The 17836-nt window shown below is 29.0% G+C and overlaps 1 protein-coding gene and 1 long non-coding RNA gene across 5 annotated transcripts; one reads left to right on the top strand and one right to left on the bottom strand.

Moving 5' to 3' along the window:
* Window positions 1-2891: 2891 nt before the first annotated feature.
* Window positions 2892-4738, bottom strand: LOC149989139 (uncharacterized). Of its 3 annotated transcripts, none has more exons than XR_016503497.1 (3): window positions 4185-4738; window positions 3476-3747; window positions 2892-3344 (listed from the first exon to the last, which is right to left on the bottom strand). It is a non-coding gene; the product is annotated as an uncharacterized LOC149989139 (long non-coding RNA). The 3 variants fall into 3 exon arrangements; XR_016503496.1 differs by having other exon boundaries at window positions 3482-3747; XR_016503498.1 differs by having other exon boundaries at window positions 3482-3654.
* A 5733-nt stretch (window positions 4739-10471) lies between these two features.
* LOC112283491 (putative eukaryotic translation initiation factor 5-1) lies at window positions 10472-12546 on the top strand. Of its 2 annotated transcripts, XM_090251121.1 has the most exons (2): window positions 10472-10613; window positions 10956-12546. In XM_090251121.1, the coding sequence occupies exon 2, from the start codon at window positions 11001-11003 to the stop codon at window positions 12354-12356; it is 1356 nt and encodes a 451-aa protein (XP_090107247.1). In that variant the 5' UTR covers window positions 10472-10613; window positions 10956-11000; the 3' UTR covers window positions 12357-12546. The 2 variants fall into 2 exon arrangements, with proteins under 2 accessions (XP_090107247.1, XP_024377973.1); XM_024522205.3 differs by lacking the exon at window positions 10472-10613 and having other exon boundaries at window positions 10944-12546.
* Window positions 12547-17836: the final 5290 nt, after the last annotated feature.

The raw sequence follows: 17836 nt of genomic DNA, 5'->3' as shown, positions 1-17836 counted from the left end.
GTGGTACAAATTGGCCAGTTTTTTGCAAATTAAACATGTATCAAAGGTCTTATAAAATGTTTCCATGTATCTTCTAATTAAATAATATATATAGGGGTATGAGTGAAGAATTTTTTACTCTTATTAACTTCTTTCTTGCTTTAAAAGTAGTTTCAAGAGTCTTTAATTTTTTAAACTTTTACAATGGGAATTTCAATTTCTTCGTGAAAAAACAAAATTTCTTTTTTTTTGTCATTTTCTTTAAAAAATTGCTCACTTTTTTATTTAAATTCTTTGGGTTCATGTCCTTAAAAATTGAAAACTAATTAGACCAAAGTTTTAACAAATTACAAAGAAATTTTAATTACCTAAGTGGAAAAAAAATTATAGAATTATAATAAAAAAAGATGATTCTAATAAATTAATACATTAAAATTTTAGATATTATTAAAAACTAAAAATATATAAATTATTAATTTTAGATAACCATTTTTTATATTTTTATTAATAAAACTTAATTCAACAAAGAAATTAATAAATTTTTTAAATTATTTTATTATCTCTTTTTACTATTTTATAATAGTACAATTATTTTTTAAAAAATCCTAAAATAAAATATATTATTAAATATTTAAAATATAAAAATATTAAAAATACCATTTTCATATTTTAGAATTTTTTTATTAAATTATTTTGACTAAGATAGTATAAAAATATCAATGCTGGTCTACATGCACCTTTCAAGTTTATTATATATATATATATATATATATATATATATATGTTATTACTAAATAGTTAATTGTCACATTATTCCAACACAATTAATTAGCATTAGACTATATCAAAAAAGAAAAAAAAATTACATACATCACTATGGTAATTACAATTAATTAATTAATATTTATATTAAATTTAGAATTTAGAATTAACTAAATATTACCTAATTTTTTCAATGACTGATTATATATATATGTACAGTAGAAGTAGCAATCTTGCTTAAATGACAGGAATAAAATATTAAAATCTTTAATTTGATTTACAAATCAATATAGACTTTGTAACTTTAAATATTTGTATACAAAAATAATTAAAAAATTAAATTAAATCGCTGATACAATGCAAAGTAACACTTAAGACTATCTACATAACATGACTACATAGTAATCACTTAAGATTCTTATGCATAGATTAATAATCTTTGGTTTTTAATTAAAGATAGAGATATCTACATAACATGACAAGTCTTCAATATATGTAGTGTATTATTTGTCAATTAATATAATCTATTGTAAAATAATAATATCAAATATTAAAAATTATTAATCATTATAATTATTGTATTATAGGCAAGATAGAATTCATTATTTTTAAGGCCTTATAATTCAGGATGGTTGCTTCCACTCTAATAACTATGTCGCCTTTTTCACTATGTAGCATTGTCTCATCCAATCATATATAGTTAAGTGGCCTTGACGGCCACATAGCCTTGTCTTGCCTACTCACATATAGCCATATAGCGTTTATTAATTAACTCTATCTTTAATTAAAAACCAAAGATTATTAATTATTTATTATAAAATAGAATCAATTTTTAAACTTTTAAATAGTTATTAAATATTATAATTTATTAAATATTAATTAATATAAGAAATATTATATATATATATATATATACTATTCGTATGTATGACTTAAATATAGTTTTTAAAAATATAAAGTATGTAGTAATTAATGCTTGGTAAAATTTTTAATGTAATAGAATATATAATATTTCAATAGAATTTGACACTTCTATATTCTATTAAGATATAAAACTGGTTTTGTAAATTTTAGAAATAAAATTAAAAGAAAAATCAAAATAAAATCAAAACTATTTAACCTTTTTAATAAGAAAATTAGTTTTAGTATTTAAAAAAAACAAATTAAAAATATATAATCTTGGTTATTAAATTTAATTTTTAATTAAAATATTTAATTTTTTTAAAAAAAAATAAAAAATAAATATTTTTTATACATGTATAGACTTTATAGATTCAATGCAATACAAAAGTCTTTAATAAATAAGATTGTGCAATAATTATATTTATTATATCTTGTAAGTAAAGTAAAGATTTAAGAACATGATTCAGTAATATCGAAGTTGAGTAGCATTAATATTTTTAATATTAAATAGATTTAAAATTATATGTTTTAACAATTTTGATTGATTATACATGGCATGTTATATTTAAAATTGTAAATAGAGAATGTCAATAAGATGACATTCCAATGACCTATGTGATAATATAATCATGTATGATCTATTCTATATATATATATATATATATATATATACATTCTTATCATTTAAGTATTATATATCACAATCTATTATATTCCTTAAAGCAAATGAAAACATGAATTAATGTTTTATTATTTCAATTATGAATGCAATGGAATTCTTCTATTTGTAACAAAATAAAACCAAACTTACATTTAATATATAGAAGGAAACTAATGATATTTTCTATAGTTTTCTTAGAAGAAATGTGTATTTTAAGTGTACATTCTTAAACATTCATTTAAGATAAAATAGATAATTAAATGGATAGGAATTCTTTGGTTGTCATTTAGGCCCGTGATTGTCCATCCCTAAATCCTAACCTTCTATTCCAAAACCTTAAATCTTAATTCCTGACTCTAATTACTAACCAAGTATGCAACTTGCATAATAATATTAAAAAAAAAAAAAAAAAAGAAAAAAGAAAAAAAGTATGGGTGTTTATCTCGCCATTGACCTCATTCAGTAACGTATTGCCCAAGGTCCACAACGGATGGACGCCTTGAAGGAGGAGGTGCCTTTGGAAAAGGATCCCTCGTGAAATAGTTGCATTAGATGTCCTGTTAAACTGATAAATGAACCTTTCAAGTAGTAAACAATAAATCTCTGGAAATATTTTTTAGTTTTTGTCTTCCACAGAGTAATTTTATATTTACAGATGTGCAATGCCTCCTTTACGTGAACTCCTTTCTTGTCGTATCATATTAAATGTGAAGACACAAGGCTTCCGTTACAGACCTCACCACGTACCATTTACACATCTGAATGTCGAAACACTATTTAATAGTTGACGCTACGGCAATGAGCTCATCGGGAGTCCACCGGAATCTCGAAGATCACAGATCCACCGAGTGACTAGAGTTGTGATTTTAAGAAGTTTGTGTGTACACAAGAATATATGCTCAAAAATAGATCTTACTGTCGATCCGCCATCTCAGGAATTGAGCGTACAATTGAATGGATGAGCTTTTGACGGGGTCCAGAATCAATTGCATGAAGTCCTCGATAAAGCGTGCTCCAGTAGCTCCGAATTGTGTCGCGTCTGCTCACCATGCAACCACATGATTGAGCTATTGAAGGGAGCGAGTTATAGTGCAGAATTATATAGTTCAACGACATCGATCTCGACATAGGAAACCAGCAATGAGAGGGTGTCAGGATGGAGAATCCTACCCTGACCTGTTCGATCATGATGGGATATTGAGATGCTGTGCAGACAATTAATGAGCGAACAGTTCCATGTGCATCAAACTCCGTTCATGAGTCAATGCATGTAGTCTATTCGAGGTACAAATATCATTAAAGATGCGATGTAGCCCACTTTCTCAGTGAATACTCCATAATATTCCCAGCTGCACACGTAGGCCATTCCGTCAACACACATTGTGCGCCTTGTGCCGTCGCTCCTCTTTTCCAGCGTCTTTAGGACGGCATTGGATGTTTGCCTAAAACGAGGAGATACATGTAATCTATGAAGTTGCTTCAATCGCTTCCTTATCAAATAAACTCACCTTCAGCGATGTTTTACATTCCATAGTACCATCATTCAAAGCAGTGAGAAGAGCTTATAAACCAGCAAGATTAACCTGTACATTCTGTACATGCGAAAGGTTTTACATTCTATTCTGAGGTTTAAGATTAATGCTCGTCCTTGCACCAGATAAAGACTAACAGCAATTAGAACCTCAGAGTGTGAAATATAAGCAATCACCCCCAGCGAGCATCAACTGTACTTTCAAAACAAAACAGAGCTTCCAGCGATATTGAGCTTGAGAAACCAGAAATGCATGACGACAAAGCTTAGTTTTCAAAATTTCATTGAAGGTACACACTCCATGTATGAAAGAACTACAGAATTATATTTCATGTGTTATTATCATACCATCTGAAATTCCACCGACAAAACATTCCAGTGAAATCGCACAGGTTGACTTCTGTCACAAAAATATTCTGCTCCGTGAAATGCATCCATTTAAGGAACAGTCATTCTCAGCGCCAGAAACCTCCTATTCCAAACATCTTACTGCAGAAAGCCATACCAGTTCCAATAATTGCATGAACCTCTTATACCGAAGATAGAACCACAAGGGTTCAAAAACTGACAAAGATAAAGAAAGATCGATTCTCCACAACGGTGACAGTGCACCGGATATCGAAGACAATGTTCAACCAGAAATACAATTGAGCTGCTCGAGCAGAACCTTGATCTTTAATGAGATCTCCAACACGGGCATGAAGTAGATGTCACTGAAAGACTGCACTATTGAATCTTGCTTCTTCTAATTCAGCCTATTATGGCTAGACCTTGTAAAACCCCTAGAGCTCAAGACAATTTGACACCAAAAAGCTTAACATAACGTGACTCTTCGTTACTCTTGTAACAACCTATGCCCTGACCATTGCTCAGCGCATCCTGAGTTGTGGAATGAAACGATCCACTGGCGACTCTCACAGCCTGCTGCTGACGACGAAAACGACGAAAACCTTGCCTTCCGCCGCTTTTGACGACAAACTTCGACGGACGCCCACGGTCGTCAAAGCCGTCACCGTCGTTGACTGTTTGGATGATATATGGACAGATGTGCGACTTTCATCACCACACGGAGGAAAGTTCGTTGTCCCGAAGAAAGTGGCGGTGCGGGGATATGTGGATGATAAAAGAATTTTCATTCATTGGAGTAACGATCTCGGTTGGTCACTGACGATGCTTCTGGAAGTGGTGACGGAATTGGGTCTCACATCATAAAATTATGTGTGACAGTATCAACTAATATACATTGACATTAGTAAAACAATTGAAATCTTTAAAATAGTAATGACATTTATATTTTCAAAATGAACTACTAGAATTTTAAAAAACTTATACAAAGACAATCATGAATATAATATACTCATTAATGGTGATTATTTAAAGGAATATTTTTATTCCCAATAGTATTGAAAAGGAATAGCTATTTCTTTTTCTTTTTTTTTTGATTCAATGCATATTTGAAAAATATATATAGATAGTAAATATGCAGCATTGAATGAAAAAAATAAATTGCAACATTCTATGGTTGTAACATAATCAACCACATTCATCATGATTACCATATTCTTCATCAATAGTGGGTCTATTTAGTATAGGCATGGGTCTATTTAACATTCTCTTATATATATATATATATATATATATTTGGTTTAACTTAAATTGCTCTTAAAACTTTATAGGTTTTGCAATCATGTTTACAATGTTTTTGAATATGTAGATTTTAAGTATGATTTGAAAATTTTCAAATCTATATTTGTTAAATAAATTGTCAATTGCATAGAAATAATTATGTATAGGTAATTTATTTTTCAAATAAATATTTATCTTAATATTTTTAATTTCAATTACAACTTTAAAATTACCCCAAAAAAATGTAAATAAATGATGACATTATTTATATATATAGTGAAGCTTTGTTATGGTCAACATCATTAAAGTCAACTTTGGATTATAGTCGATCTATCTTGCAAATTCCAATTTGCACCACCAACACTAAACTATACTAAATAGTCAACTTTGTATAATCAATCATTTCTTTATTCCCAAAAAATTGAATATAACAAAGACTGATTATACTTTCTTATTTTGCTGTAACCCATAATTTTGTTATTCAGTCTATAACAGGTCTGGTCATTATAAAGTATTTGTGGCCTATTTTTACTCTAAAATAAAAATATGACATATAAATATATATATAATAATCTAGTGTGGAGGCATTATTAGTAATCAAACTTTGTAATAATTACAACAGTGTGTATATTGACAACCTCTACTCATATGTAGTTTTGTGAAAGATAAAGTTTATATATTGTGTTTGTTTATAAATACCAATGTACAGTAACTACATATTTGCAACACTTTGTGTGCACTGGTTGTTATATAAATATATATATATATATATATATATAGTATAATAAAATTGAATTATGGATAACTTAAATAAATTAATTTCATACCTTTGCCTTAATATTTGAAGTAAAATTGGAACAAAAATTTATTAATTTCATTATTATAAAATTTAAAAACAATTATGTACAAATCTATTATTATAATTTAAAAATCAATAGTTTTATCATAAAAATTTCTTCTTTTATCGTCGCTGTTATATTTTAACAACACCACCCAACTTTATCAATTACAAGAAGTACATTGTATGGTTTTAATTAATATTGAAGCAATATATGATAGTCTTGTTGTAGGTAGCTGTAATCTCAAAGTTAATAAATGAATAAAATTTTGTTTGAATAACTGATTTGTCCAAAAAACTGACATGTACTAAATTGAACCATTGATTATGTGGTGATCATGGCCATTGATGGAGCCAAATATATATAAATATATATATATATATATATAATTTAATATTTATTAATTTTTTAATTAACTATAACAAAGAATATTTGATGTTTGCACCTTCATCTTTTCTATCTATATGTATATACATACACAATTGTTGTTATTATTATTGCTTATGGTCTAAAGTTGTTGAGAATAATTTAATTTAATTTATTATTTACTAAGTTCTTATAATAATGAGAGGTATTTTTTTTAATAATAATAACATTTTTTTCTATCAAGTAAAGATAAACTATGAAGTTTAATTGTATCAAATTATTAGAGTATATTTTTTAATAAAAATAAAAATTATTTTAGATAAAACAAATACAATGAATAACCTTCGAAATTTAAATAGTTGAATGAAGGTCGAATTAGATAAGACATTGAACTACAGTCATTATCACATTAAACCAATTAATATATATATATATATATATATATATATATTTACAGAGTTCAAAATACCAAAATTTGCAAACATGCAAGATTCAACTCTTGTGCTCACCATGTATGCTATGGTGAGTACAATGGTTGAGCTTGTACATGTGACTTTGCTCAGTAAATACATGTCAAAAGTTGGTCCAAAAAATTGGGCAAAAATTAAAAGAATTATGTGATACTTAAAACTACATACAGATTTTGTGGACTCACTATGAATCCTAGGTTTTTTTTACTAGAACTAATGACAGTAGAATAATTACAATTCATTTATAAAATGGATAAAGTCAACTATAAGAAAACATTTATTCAATAATTTCTGGAAATGAATGGTTACAGCAATGAAGTGTAAATTGAGATAATTGATAAATTTTGTAGATGGGATTTAATTGGTTAAGACATCATTACTACAACTTTTGATATTTTTTCTAAGAGAAAAGCTTTTAGTTTTTTTGTAGAATCTTTGATGTAATACTCTGAGTAGAGGCTAAAAATATGAGTATTTATAGCCAATTTTATTTATAGTCATTGCAAAGAAGATTACTTGCTAGATATTCTATGTTTTTTATGACAATAATGTTTATCTTTAAATTAAATAGTGGGTAAAAAATATATAAAAGCGTGTAATTATATGTAGATTCGAAATATTCAGAAACAGGAATTTAAATGAATGAATCATTTGTAATTTTAAGTGACTAGAAATTAAAATTTTACTTTATAATGTTTAAAAAGTGTGAGTTTTTATATGATTGGTAGTACATAAAATTCAATTGGAATATTTGTGGTTGGTTGTTAGATGTATAAAATATTAAAATAAAATAAAATAAAAAATAAATTGAATAAGACTCATATATTTATCTTGGAATAGATGATGATCTTTTGTAGATAATATAAAATAATCAATTAAAAAATATCTTAAAATTAAACTTATGCTAATGGATTTATTTTAAAATTTTAAAATTATAATTTAAATAATTGTAAATAATTAATATGTATATGCATAGAAAGGTTCTCAATGAAGAGTAAAACTAAAGGAGCTATAAAATAAATTTTCTTGTATTTATTTAGTAATGAAGGGTATTGACCACAAAACCAATTAATAGTCCTGTTTGGTTGTAGCTAGAATTTATAAGTGCTAAGACTTTGACAAAGTCAACCTAAGACCAAGCCAAGCAGCATCATATGTATTTCTTAGCTTTAAGAGCTTCATAAATAAGATAAAATTTATTTTATATATGTTTATTGTGTGCATATTTTTTTATGATTCTTATGTTTTTATTTTATAAAATAAAAATTAGCATTTGCCAGTATTGTTGGCATTATTTTAAAATATTGTAATAATGTACATATTAAAAATATTTCAACCATCCTTTTATTATTTTGTTGTTTCAGCATTCTATTGGTAACTGTATATATGTAGATTTTTGTATTTAAAATGTTAAATAGAATATAATATTTTTTCTTTGAAAAGTTTTATCTATGTTATTTTATGTGTATATGAAGATAAAAATAACTAAAAAGAAAAGAAAAATAACAATAATCAATCCATGTTGAAAAAAAAATTAATTAATACATTCCACCTATATATATATATATATATATATATATATTCATGCAAGTGGGCGGTTCAATACTCCAGCTTTAAATTTTGCAATGCAAATCATTTGTATAGTCAAAAAGTTAGAATTCAAAAATAATACCAAATGTTCTCAGTTTTTATTCAAATTTCAAATTTTCAATTTATGTATTTACTTCCTTTTTATTTGTAAACATGGATATTATTTGAATGATCAACTTTTATTCTTGAACAAGATGTATTTGTATCACATAAAATCAAATAAATCTCATATTCCAATATCTTTCAAAAAACAAACTATCTTGCACAATATTCACAAAAAAGCATTTTGTACAATTCTCAGTTTTTTTTTTTTTTTTTTTTTTTTTGAAATTATTGTGCAAAAAAATAATAATATCAGTAAGAGAATCATTTGCATTGTTGAATGCAAACCAACATGTGGTTTTTCTTCCATCAATTTTGCTGAGTACTAAAACCAAGACACTGTAGAATCCCTTGGTCCCTTTTTTTTTTTTTTTTTTAATAAAATAAAAAGAAAAAACCCTTCTCCAGAAGTTTTGAAAATCATTCCATGTAAAATATTTTCTTCATAAAATGAAAGCTGAATCACTATTTAAAAATATTCAAGTGGATGCATATGTATGTTCATGTATACAAATCTTTAATTTTAGACAAGTTCCCCTTTGAATAGGTCAATAAGAATAACGACAACAATTGATTATTTTTTTGGAAAACTGACCATCAAACTCAAATTTTATAATACAACTTTGACTTTAGTAGTAATTTCACAACCAACATCCAAAACTTCAGGCGAAATCTAGATATATTTTGCAATGTTGTCATGTAGGTACTTGAACTCAAATTAAACTCGTTTAAAGTATATGTATGTTATTTTTAACATTTGTATTATAATTTCGAGATTAAACCAGAATAATAAGATTTATGGGTTTTTGTAATTATTGAATACAACGATTGACTTTTCAAAGTTCATCGCTAACAACTTAAGACTTAGCAATCAAAATCTATGAATTCTAGTTTATTTTATTTTATTTTTACCATAAATTAATCAAACAGTTATAAAAAGTGTATATACAAACATATATAAAAAAAATATGCCTTCTGAGTATAAATAAGAAAAATTTGTAGGCAACATAAATGATTGTTCCAAATCATTGTTTTAGCATAGATGGTAATCCCTCCTTAATCAACAAAAGCAATGGGCAAATAACGAGCGGTGTGAACACACAAACCGGTTCACCCGCCACAATCCAATATGCGGGAGACGATACCCGTATCCGAGCAATATACAGTTACCCTTAATTATACCCGTACCCTGACGCGGAGGACGGATACCGTAGCACAGAAGAAGGGCAGCAGGACAGCAGGGGCAGCAGGAGCAGCAGGGAAAGTTTTGGGCTGGCGGAGGGGCGGGCAGATCGAGCCGGGCAGCCACCATTCTGGTAGGAACCCTACACGTCTTCTGGAACTTGTGGAGCTTCGTTTCAGGATGCTGCTGCTGCTGCTTCTTCAACCCTCGTTCCTCGCCATTTCTCTCTATCTTTCTTCCCCTCGCCCTGCGTGCTGGCCCGCATTCTGCTGCTGTGGTGCTGCTGTGGTGCTGCTGTGGTGCTGCTGTGGTGCTGCTGTGGTATCGCCCTCTCGGACGCAAGCATTCCTGTGCTCATGTGCGTTTTCTGAGCCGCTCGGTGAGCGAATCGGTGTGGAGTCGTCGACGTGCCGCGAGTTGGGTATCTAAGGGTGAATCTCACGCTGTTGGGGTTCTGGTGTGGTGGAGATTCGGAGCCTCCGGTTTTGGTTTGGGAGATTTGTGTTTTCGGTTTTTGTGAGTTGATTTCGTGTATTTTGTTTCCAGGACGGCTCCTGAGAACGCTTGTTGTTCTATTTGGGAGGTTATATGAGGGTTTCGGGTACGATCTTTTCCGTGGATAAATTTGAATTTGTTTGATTGCGTCAGTGGAGATTGGCTTGTGAGAGGGGGAGGTTAGTGGTTGCCCAGGGAGGGTGTGAGGAAGAAGAAGTGAACAGCAAGGTGGCGGCATACTCTTTTATGTCTGAAACCGGCTGCTTCTACCTGGGGTCGGTTGGGCTCTTGGGAGAATATTGTCCCACTACGAGGAAGAGACACAAACAATTCGTGTGTCCATCCAGTCCTCCTATTCGGTTGCATGTGGCTCATCTGATTATCGCGTCACGCTTTCGTGAGTCAATATCTTCATCGCCTGCTTAACGCTTCAGTCATGGCGCTTCAGAACATCGGCGCTGGCAATCGCGATGACGCCTTTTACAGGTACAAGATGCCCAAGCTCATCACCAAGATTGAGGGGCGTGGAAACGGAATCAAGACCAACGTCGTCAACATGGTGGATGTGGCAAAGGCACTTGCAAGGAATCCTGCGTACACCACCAAGTACTTTGGGTGTGAGCTCGGGGCTCAATCGAAGTATGACGAGAAGACTGGCACCAGTATCGTGAATGGTGCTCACGATACCTCAAAACTTGCGTCCCTGCTGGAGAATTTTATCAAAAAGTACGTGCAATGTTATGGATGCAGTAACCCCGAGACTGAGGTGGTCATTACCAAGACCCAGCTCATCACGTTGAAGTGCGCTGCCTGTGGCTACGTGTCTGATGTTGACATGCGTGATAAGTTGACCACGTTTATTTTAAAGAACCCTCCTGAACAGAAGAAGGGCGGAAAGAAGGACCGTGCACTGCGGCGTGCGGAGAAGGAGCGTCTCAAGGAGGGAGAGGCTGCGGACGAGCTGATGAAAAAGAACAAGCGAGAGGCTCTGAAGAAAAGTAAATCAGGATCTGATGCTAAAGTTGTTAAGAAGAAAACGGGGTCTGACGATGAAGAACATTCTCCATCTGCAAGCCAAGCCGAAGAGGATGAAGCTGTGGTGGATGAAGAGGAGGACGATGTGCAGTGGCAGACTGATACTTCAGCCGAGGCTGCGAAGAAGAGGATTATTGAGCAGTTGACTGCGGCAACAAGTGAGATGGTTATGGTTGGGAATGGTGATGATTTGAAGGAGTCGTCTCCTAAAGCTAAGACTTCTGCCAAGCCCAAGACGCTGAAAAAGTCGTCGTCTAAGAAGTCTGAGGCTGACAATGAGGTGAACGAGACGACAGAAGTAGAGTCTCCGAAGGGAGAGGAGATCAGTCCTCGAGATAAGTTTTTAAGTGATTTCAAGGAATGTTTGATGAAGTCGATGACTCCAGCGCAGATGGCGGCTATTTTGAACAATGCTGAGCCGCAAAGTGAAGCTATGGATGCATTCTTTGTTGCGCTGTTTGAAGGTTGCGGCAAGGGGCTTCACAAAGAGATTAGCAAGAAGAAAGCTTATTTGGATGCCGTTGTGCAAGATGAAACCTCTCAGAAGCATCTTTTGGCTGCGATTGAAACCTTCTGCGCTGCTCTCCCTCTGAACGCGAGCAAGGAGATAGCGCTTTTGCTCAAGGTCTTGTATGATGCAGAGATTCTTGAAGAGGAGCAGATTCTGCTTTGGTACGATGCGGTGCCATCCGGGAAAAGTTCAGCAAATGGCTCTGGTGCAGGATCGAAGGCTGCTTGCGTGAGGAAGTCCGCACTTCCATTTATCGACTGGCTTCGTAGCGCCGAGGCTGAATCGGAGGAAGACGAAGATTGATATCCTGGTAGCTTCCAGTATGTAACGACATCGATAAGTATCTTCTTTCGGGTAGCATTTCTAGACAGGAGGTTGATAAAGCGGCTCCTTGAAAGCCAATGCGTGTGTGGCATTCTCACGATGCATTTCATATGTGCCTGAATGCAGCACTTTCCATGGAGCGTTTTTCTGGCTTCATTGTATTCCTCAATTGTGTGTGTGTGTGGATCTTTCTTTTGATTTCTACTTTTAAAGAATATTTTATCGTCTAACCTGACCGGAAGTTGCTTTCCCCATTTGCTTACAGGGGTTGATGGAACATACAGACAGCCATGTATGGGTGAGATGGCTGCTCAATATTGGCCCAGCCATTTAGTGGCTCATCTACGTTTACTCTAAATTTGCGAATGTGTCCCGTGTGGTCTTATTTTGTGAAGTTTAAGTGCTTCGTAAACTCCAAATCTTTGAAATATATATATATATATATATATATATATATATATGTCTATAGATTATAAGAGGCACCCAATGAATATGAAAGTTTGTTTCTTTTATTAATCTCAAATAACTAGATCCTCATTTATCTGAGAACGAATGATGATGTAGGAATAATACACCGGTATGTCTACTGCTGGACAACAACAAATGCGAAACAGTCGAAAGGAAACCTAAACCTCGTAGAACTACCTATCCTTGCATTTATATTCCCTTGGACCAATCGATGAAATAATTATTAATCTAAATCCGACAGTAATGCACATGTACATGAAATGAGAAATATTATATCGTAGATATATAGAATTAAGGACCGCGAACCATTAGCAAGTGTGCCACAACATTTAACAACCACAATTAGCCTGGTTGAAGATAAGGATTAAAGTAAAGATTACTTGCGTACTTATGAAAATAAATAAATAAACAAGTAATATATTGTTTAATTGTGCTTATAATGATATTTGATTCTCTGAAATACTACATTAGTATTAATAATTTGATAATTTGATATAGTTTCAGAGAATACACTAAATAGTAGTTGTTTAACAGATGATATAGAATCTTATCAATCATGTATGTATAATTTAGTTTCATTTGAATGTGTACGAACTTGTCATTCGGTGAAATAGTGTGTGGCATTCGATTTATTTCATTTATTCATTAAAGCCACAGTGATAGAATTTTACAAACTTAGAAATATTGTATTATATATAGTTTAAGTACTATATCTAAAATCTAGCACACATGGTCAATAATGACCTTAAACTATTAAAGATGGCAAGTTGGTGATTCAAATCCTTGTTGTGAAATTCCTAACCTTGACAAAAGGATGTTATCATTAGAACCATGATTGTTACAAAAAAAATATTATATATATATATATATATATATATATTGGCCATGTAATTGGTTGTTGGTAATTGTTAGTTGTTTAATTGTTATCTATCAAATATTTTGTATCTAAAATTTAAAAATGAGTTGATTTATTATTAAAAATTATATTTTAAAATCTATGTATACAAGTAATTTTACATAAGTACTTTTTATGAATTCCTTTCTACGTCAACATTTCATGTATATGAATATGTAAATATACAAATATATATATACATGATTTACTCATTAATATGTTAACTTTTACCATTACTTTTTTTTTATTATATAAAATCATTTCATCTAAAATACATGTAAAATATAGGGGAATGTTGAATAGACCTATATTTTTACTGAATCAACCTATCTATAATGAAGAATGTGCTAATCATGATGAATGTGATTAGGTTTGATTTTTTAAAAACCAATAGTAAAAAAATGAATTTAGAAGTTTATTTATTTTTTATTTATTTTTATTTTTACACAATTGACCAACCCATCACAACTGACCCACCCACCATTATTATAATCTTTACCTAATATGATGAAAATTTGAGAATTAAACAATTACTAAATTATAGAAATTAAAAATTAAAAATGGATTTGATTATAAATTATTATTGAAGGTTGGAATATGATGGATGAGACTTTTGAAGTATTCTTAAAACTATTATTTTGTAAAATATTCTTTAATCAACGAAAATGCACTATTACAAATAGATAATTTATCTTATATTAATAAAGTTATACTTTTGCAATTGTTTTAACAGCATATCTAAGACCATATAGGTTGTATTTGCATTCACTTTTGCAATCTACTTACGCTTATTCTTATCATGTCTTAATAATGAACAAAATTTATCAAAAATATTTTAAATATGAAAGATCTTTATAATTTTAGAAATCAATCAAAACTTAATATTTATATGTTTTCATTAACTTATTTTGTAACATTTTTGTTTTTTAAAAAATACCATATATTAACATAAAATAAAAACAAAGTTAAGAAAGATCCAAATTATTTTCAACAAAAAGCTCAATAATGTAGAAACATATGGCATGAATTTAATAATATATCTAATAAAACTGAAATATGTAATAAATCTAAAAAATATGATGTTTTTATTGGATTTTAATAATACTTAAATAAATTCATATTGGTTTTTTAAATGTTTTAAGTAATAAAATAAGATCCCACAAAGTATTTTATAGAATGTATTAGAAATTTATAAGATTTATTAAGATAGTTGGAAAATTTTAAAGTATTAAATATAATAAAGTTTTAGAAATAAGTCTAGAACACATCATAAGTATTTTGAGCTGAAGGTAGATCTATATTAAATTAAACAAACCATATTGATTTAAAATATAATAATAGAAGTAATGAAACAATAGAAAAATAACTCCACAATGTTAGAACTTTTTTATATTTGATTTGGTTTTTTAAAAATAAATATGAAAAATCAAATTATCTATATCTTAAGCACAAAAATTTATAAGATGGTGTTTTTTTAGCTAAAGCAAGTAAATTGAAGTTAATATCTATTTTTGCATACTTAAAAATAAATTATCAAAGAAAAATAAAATTATACAATAATCACATATTTTTTTGGACAATTTCAGATAAAATTTAAATGTCTAAGTAACAAAAATAATTCATATAGAAGAACATTGGATTTATTGATTATTACTTGAATGTAGACATAAATAAAAATTAATTCATTGCATAGATTGTGTACCTATTGAAGGCATTTTTTTGTATTGTTTACAATAATAAGTAGAATTTCAAAATATTCAGAGTATATACTAAAGTTTATTTAAAGTACCATGCAATATTACATATAAAAAAGCCAATATATTTTTTCTTGTTGAAGAATTTAAAATACTATTTTTACGTAAGTTTTAAATTTAAATTTAAATATTTTCTAAGATAGTATGATTTATATGTTTTAATTAGCTTTTAAAAATAAAATTCATACTTCTAAAATTTTGCATAGAAATTAATATTATATTTTTTTAATAAAAAAATCTATTGTCATATAAAATATTATTTTATCGATTTTGATTTATATATTTTATAGAAAAAATATTTAATCATTATATATATATATATATATATATATATATATATATATATATGGGTCAAAGATTAGATTAGAATTTTTTTTAAGAAATTTTACAGAATTATGTGATTTTTTTTTATGATTTTTTTGAACAAATATTTATATACATTCTTCTATATTAAGATAAATATGTGATTATCTACAAGAGAAGCATTCTTTGTGATATTGAGTTGCAATACATCTTGCAACTCTTTTGTCAAGGATATACTATACAAGAGACCAAATAAGAAGTTGAATTGAAGACTTTTAACAAAAAAGCTAACAAGAACTTGATTAAACTAGATGAATACAAGATCAACACCAAGAAAGGTGAGCTTGAGCTCTAAGAGATGTATTGTAAAGATTAAAGATCCCCTCAACTTTAATTCCAATACTAGGTATTAAGAAGCTTCTCGAGAAGTTGCTATGTTACTTGAAGATGGAGCAACCATAAGAGGCTTCTTAGACAACTTTCCTAATCTTCCTATAATTTTTTAGAATTTTCTAAAATAATTTAAAAACCACTTAGAATTACTTAAAATATTTTAAGAATCTTTTAAAATCTTATAGAATCTTTTAAAAATATAATATAATATTTTAAGAATATTTCTAAAATTTTCTTATTGGATATCCATAAAATCACTTCTCTTTCTAACTCCAAGTTTTTTAAGGAGTATTAGTTTCATATTTGCTTTCTTTATTATATACAACATCTTATCAATAACTTCATAGAGAAGTTATCCTAAAATAGATTTAGATTTTTGAAGATAGCATTGATAAAAATCTTATATCTTTTGCAGTGCATTAACTAGATTTTTTGCTAATTTTCACATATGCTCATTGATATCATAGCCATGCCAATGAATAAAATACTCCAACTTATCTCTTCTTTGTAAAAAATCAAGGATTTTTTTCATCTCATATTCTATATAATTATCTATTTCAATGTAAGGCGGTGGTAATTATATTCTTTTTGAAGTAATTGATTTTGAATAAGCCTTTAAGAAAGAAATATGAAAGATTGGATGTATCTTCATAGATGTGGGTAATTCCTACCAATAAGCCATTGGATTGATTTGCTTTTGAATGCAAAATGGTCCCAATCTTTGGTAGTCTAATTTATTGCAAAGTCAATTGATTTCAATATTTTGTCAATGAAACTGTACTTTATTTTTAACTTAAAAAGAGGATTTTTTTTTTTTTTTTTTTTTTTTTTTTTTTGAATTTATCTAAAGATGCTTGTAAGAATCTTGAGTTGTTTTTAAATGGAACTTCAAAGTTTTTGAGAACTATAACAATTGTTTTGCAAGATCTTTAATTACTAGATTTTTATCTTTTGATGTACATAACAAATCAAGCTTAAGATGATAATTATAATTAAAGTAAAATGATATTTTTTGAATTAAATTAAAAAGAATATTATTACAAATAAACTCTACTAAAAATAAATACGAGGTCCTCTTGCTTATGATTGATGGTACATGCAAATATTGCTCCAAAACTTGATTGACTTGTTTTGTTTGACCATTTGTTTGAAGGTGGAAGGTAGAGGAAAGTTTGATATCTATCTTCAATATCTCAAAAAAATATTTCCAAAACTTTGATTTAAATTGAGATCCTTGATTAGAAATGGTGTTATTAGGTATGCAATAATATTAATATATATTATAAAAAGAGAGCATTATTGTTTCTTTTCTAAAATTTATCTTTTTACATGAGACAAAATATGACATCTTTATAAGTCAATCCATAATAACGTAAATATCATTAAATATGGCTGATAGCAATAAATCATTGATGAAATCCATTGATACTAAAGACCATGGTTGCTTTGAAATTGGTAGTAGCTATAGAAGTTCATAAAGACAATGTCAAGAATTCTTACATCTTAGACAAATGTCAAATGAAAAAACAATTTTTTTTACAATCTTTCATATTTAATGTGACTAAAAATCTTAAAAAATAAGTTCCAATATTTTGTTAAATCCAAAATATTCTGCAGCTAAAAAATCATGATGAAATTGAAGAATA

The sequence above is a fragment of the Physcomitrium patens genome, chromosome 6 (genome assembly GCF_059467195.1).
Source record: "Physcomitrium patens ecotype Gransden chromosome 6, ASM5946719v1, whole genome shotgun sequence".
In the NCBI taxonomy this organism is placed as follows: Eukaryota; Viridiplantae; Streptophyta; class Bryopsida; order Funariales; family Funariaceae; genus Physcomitrium; species Physcomitrium patens.
Note: the sequence above shows the minus strand (reverse complement) of the source record. Positions and strands in the feature narration are given on the sequence as shown.

What these genes read in the sequence shown, in the direction of transcription:
- LOC112283491 (XM_024522205.3), top strand. Translation starts at nt 10,944, where the DNA reads ATGGCGCTTCAGAACATCGGCGCTGGCAATCGCGATGACGCCTTTTAC.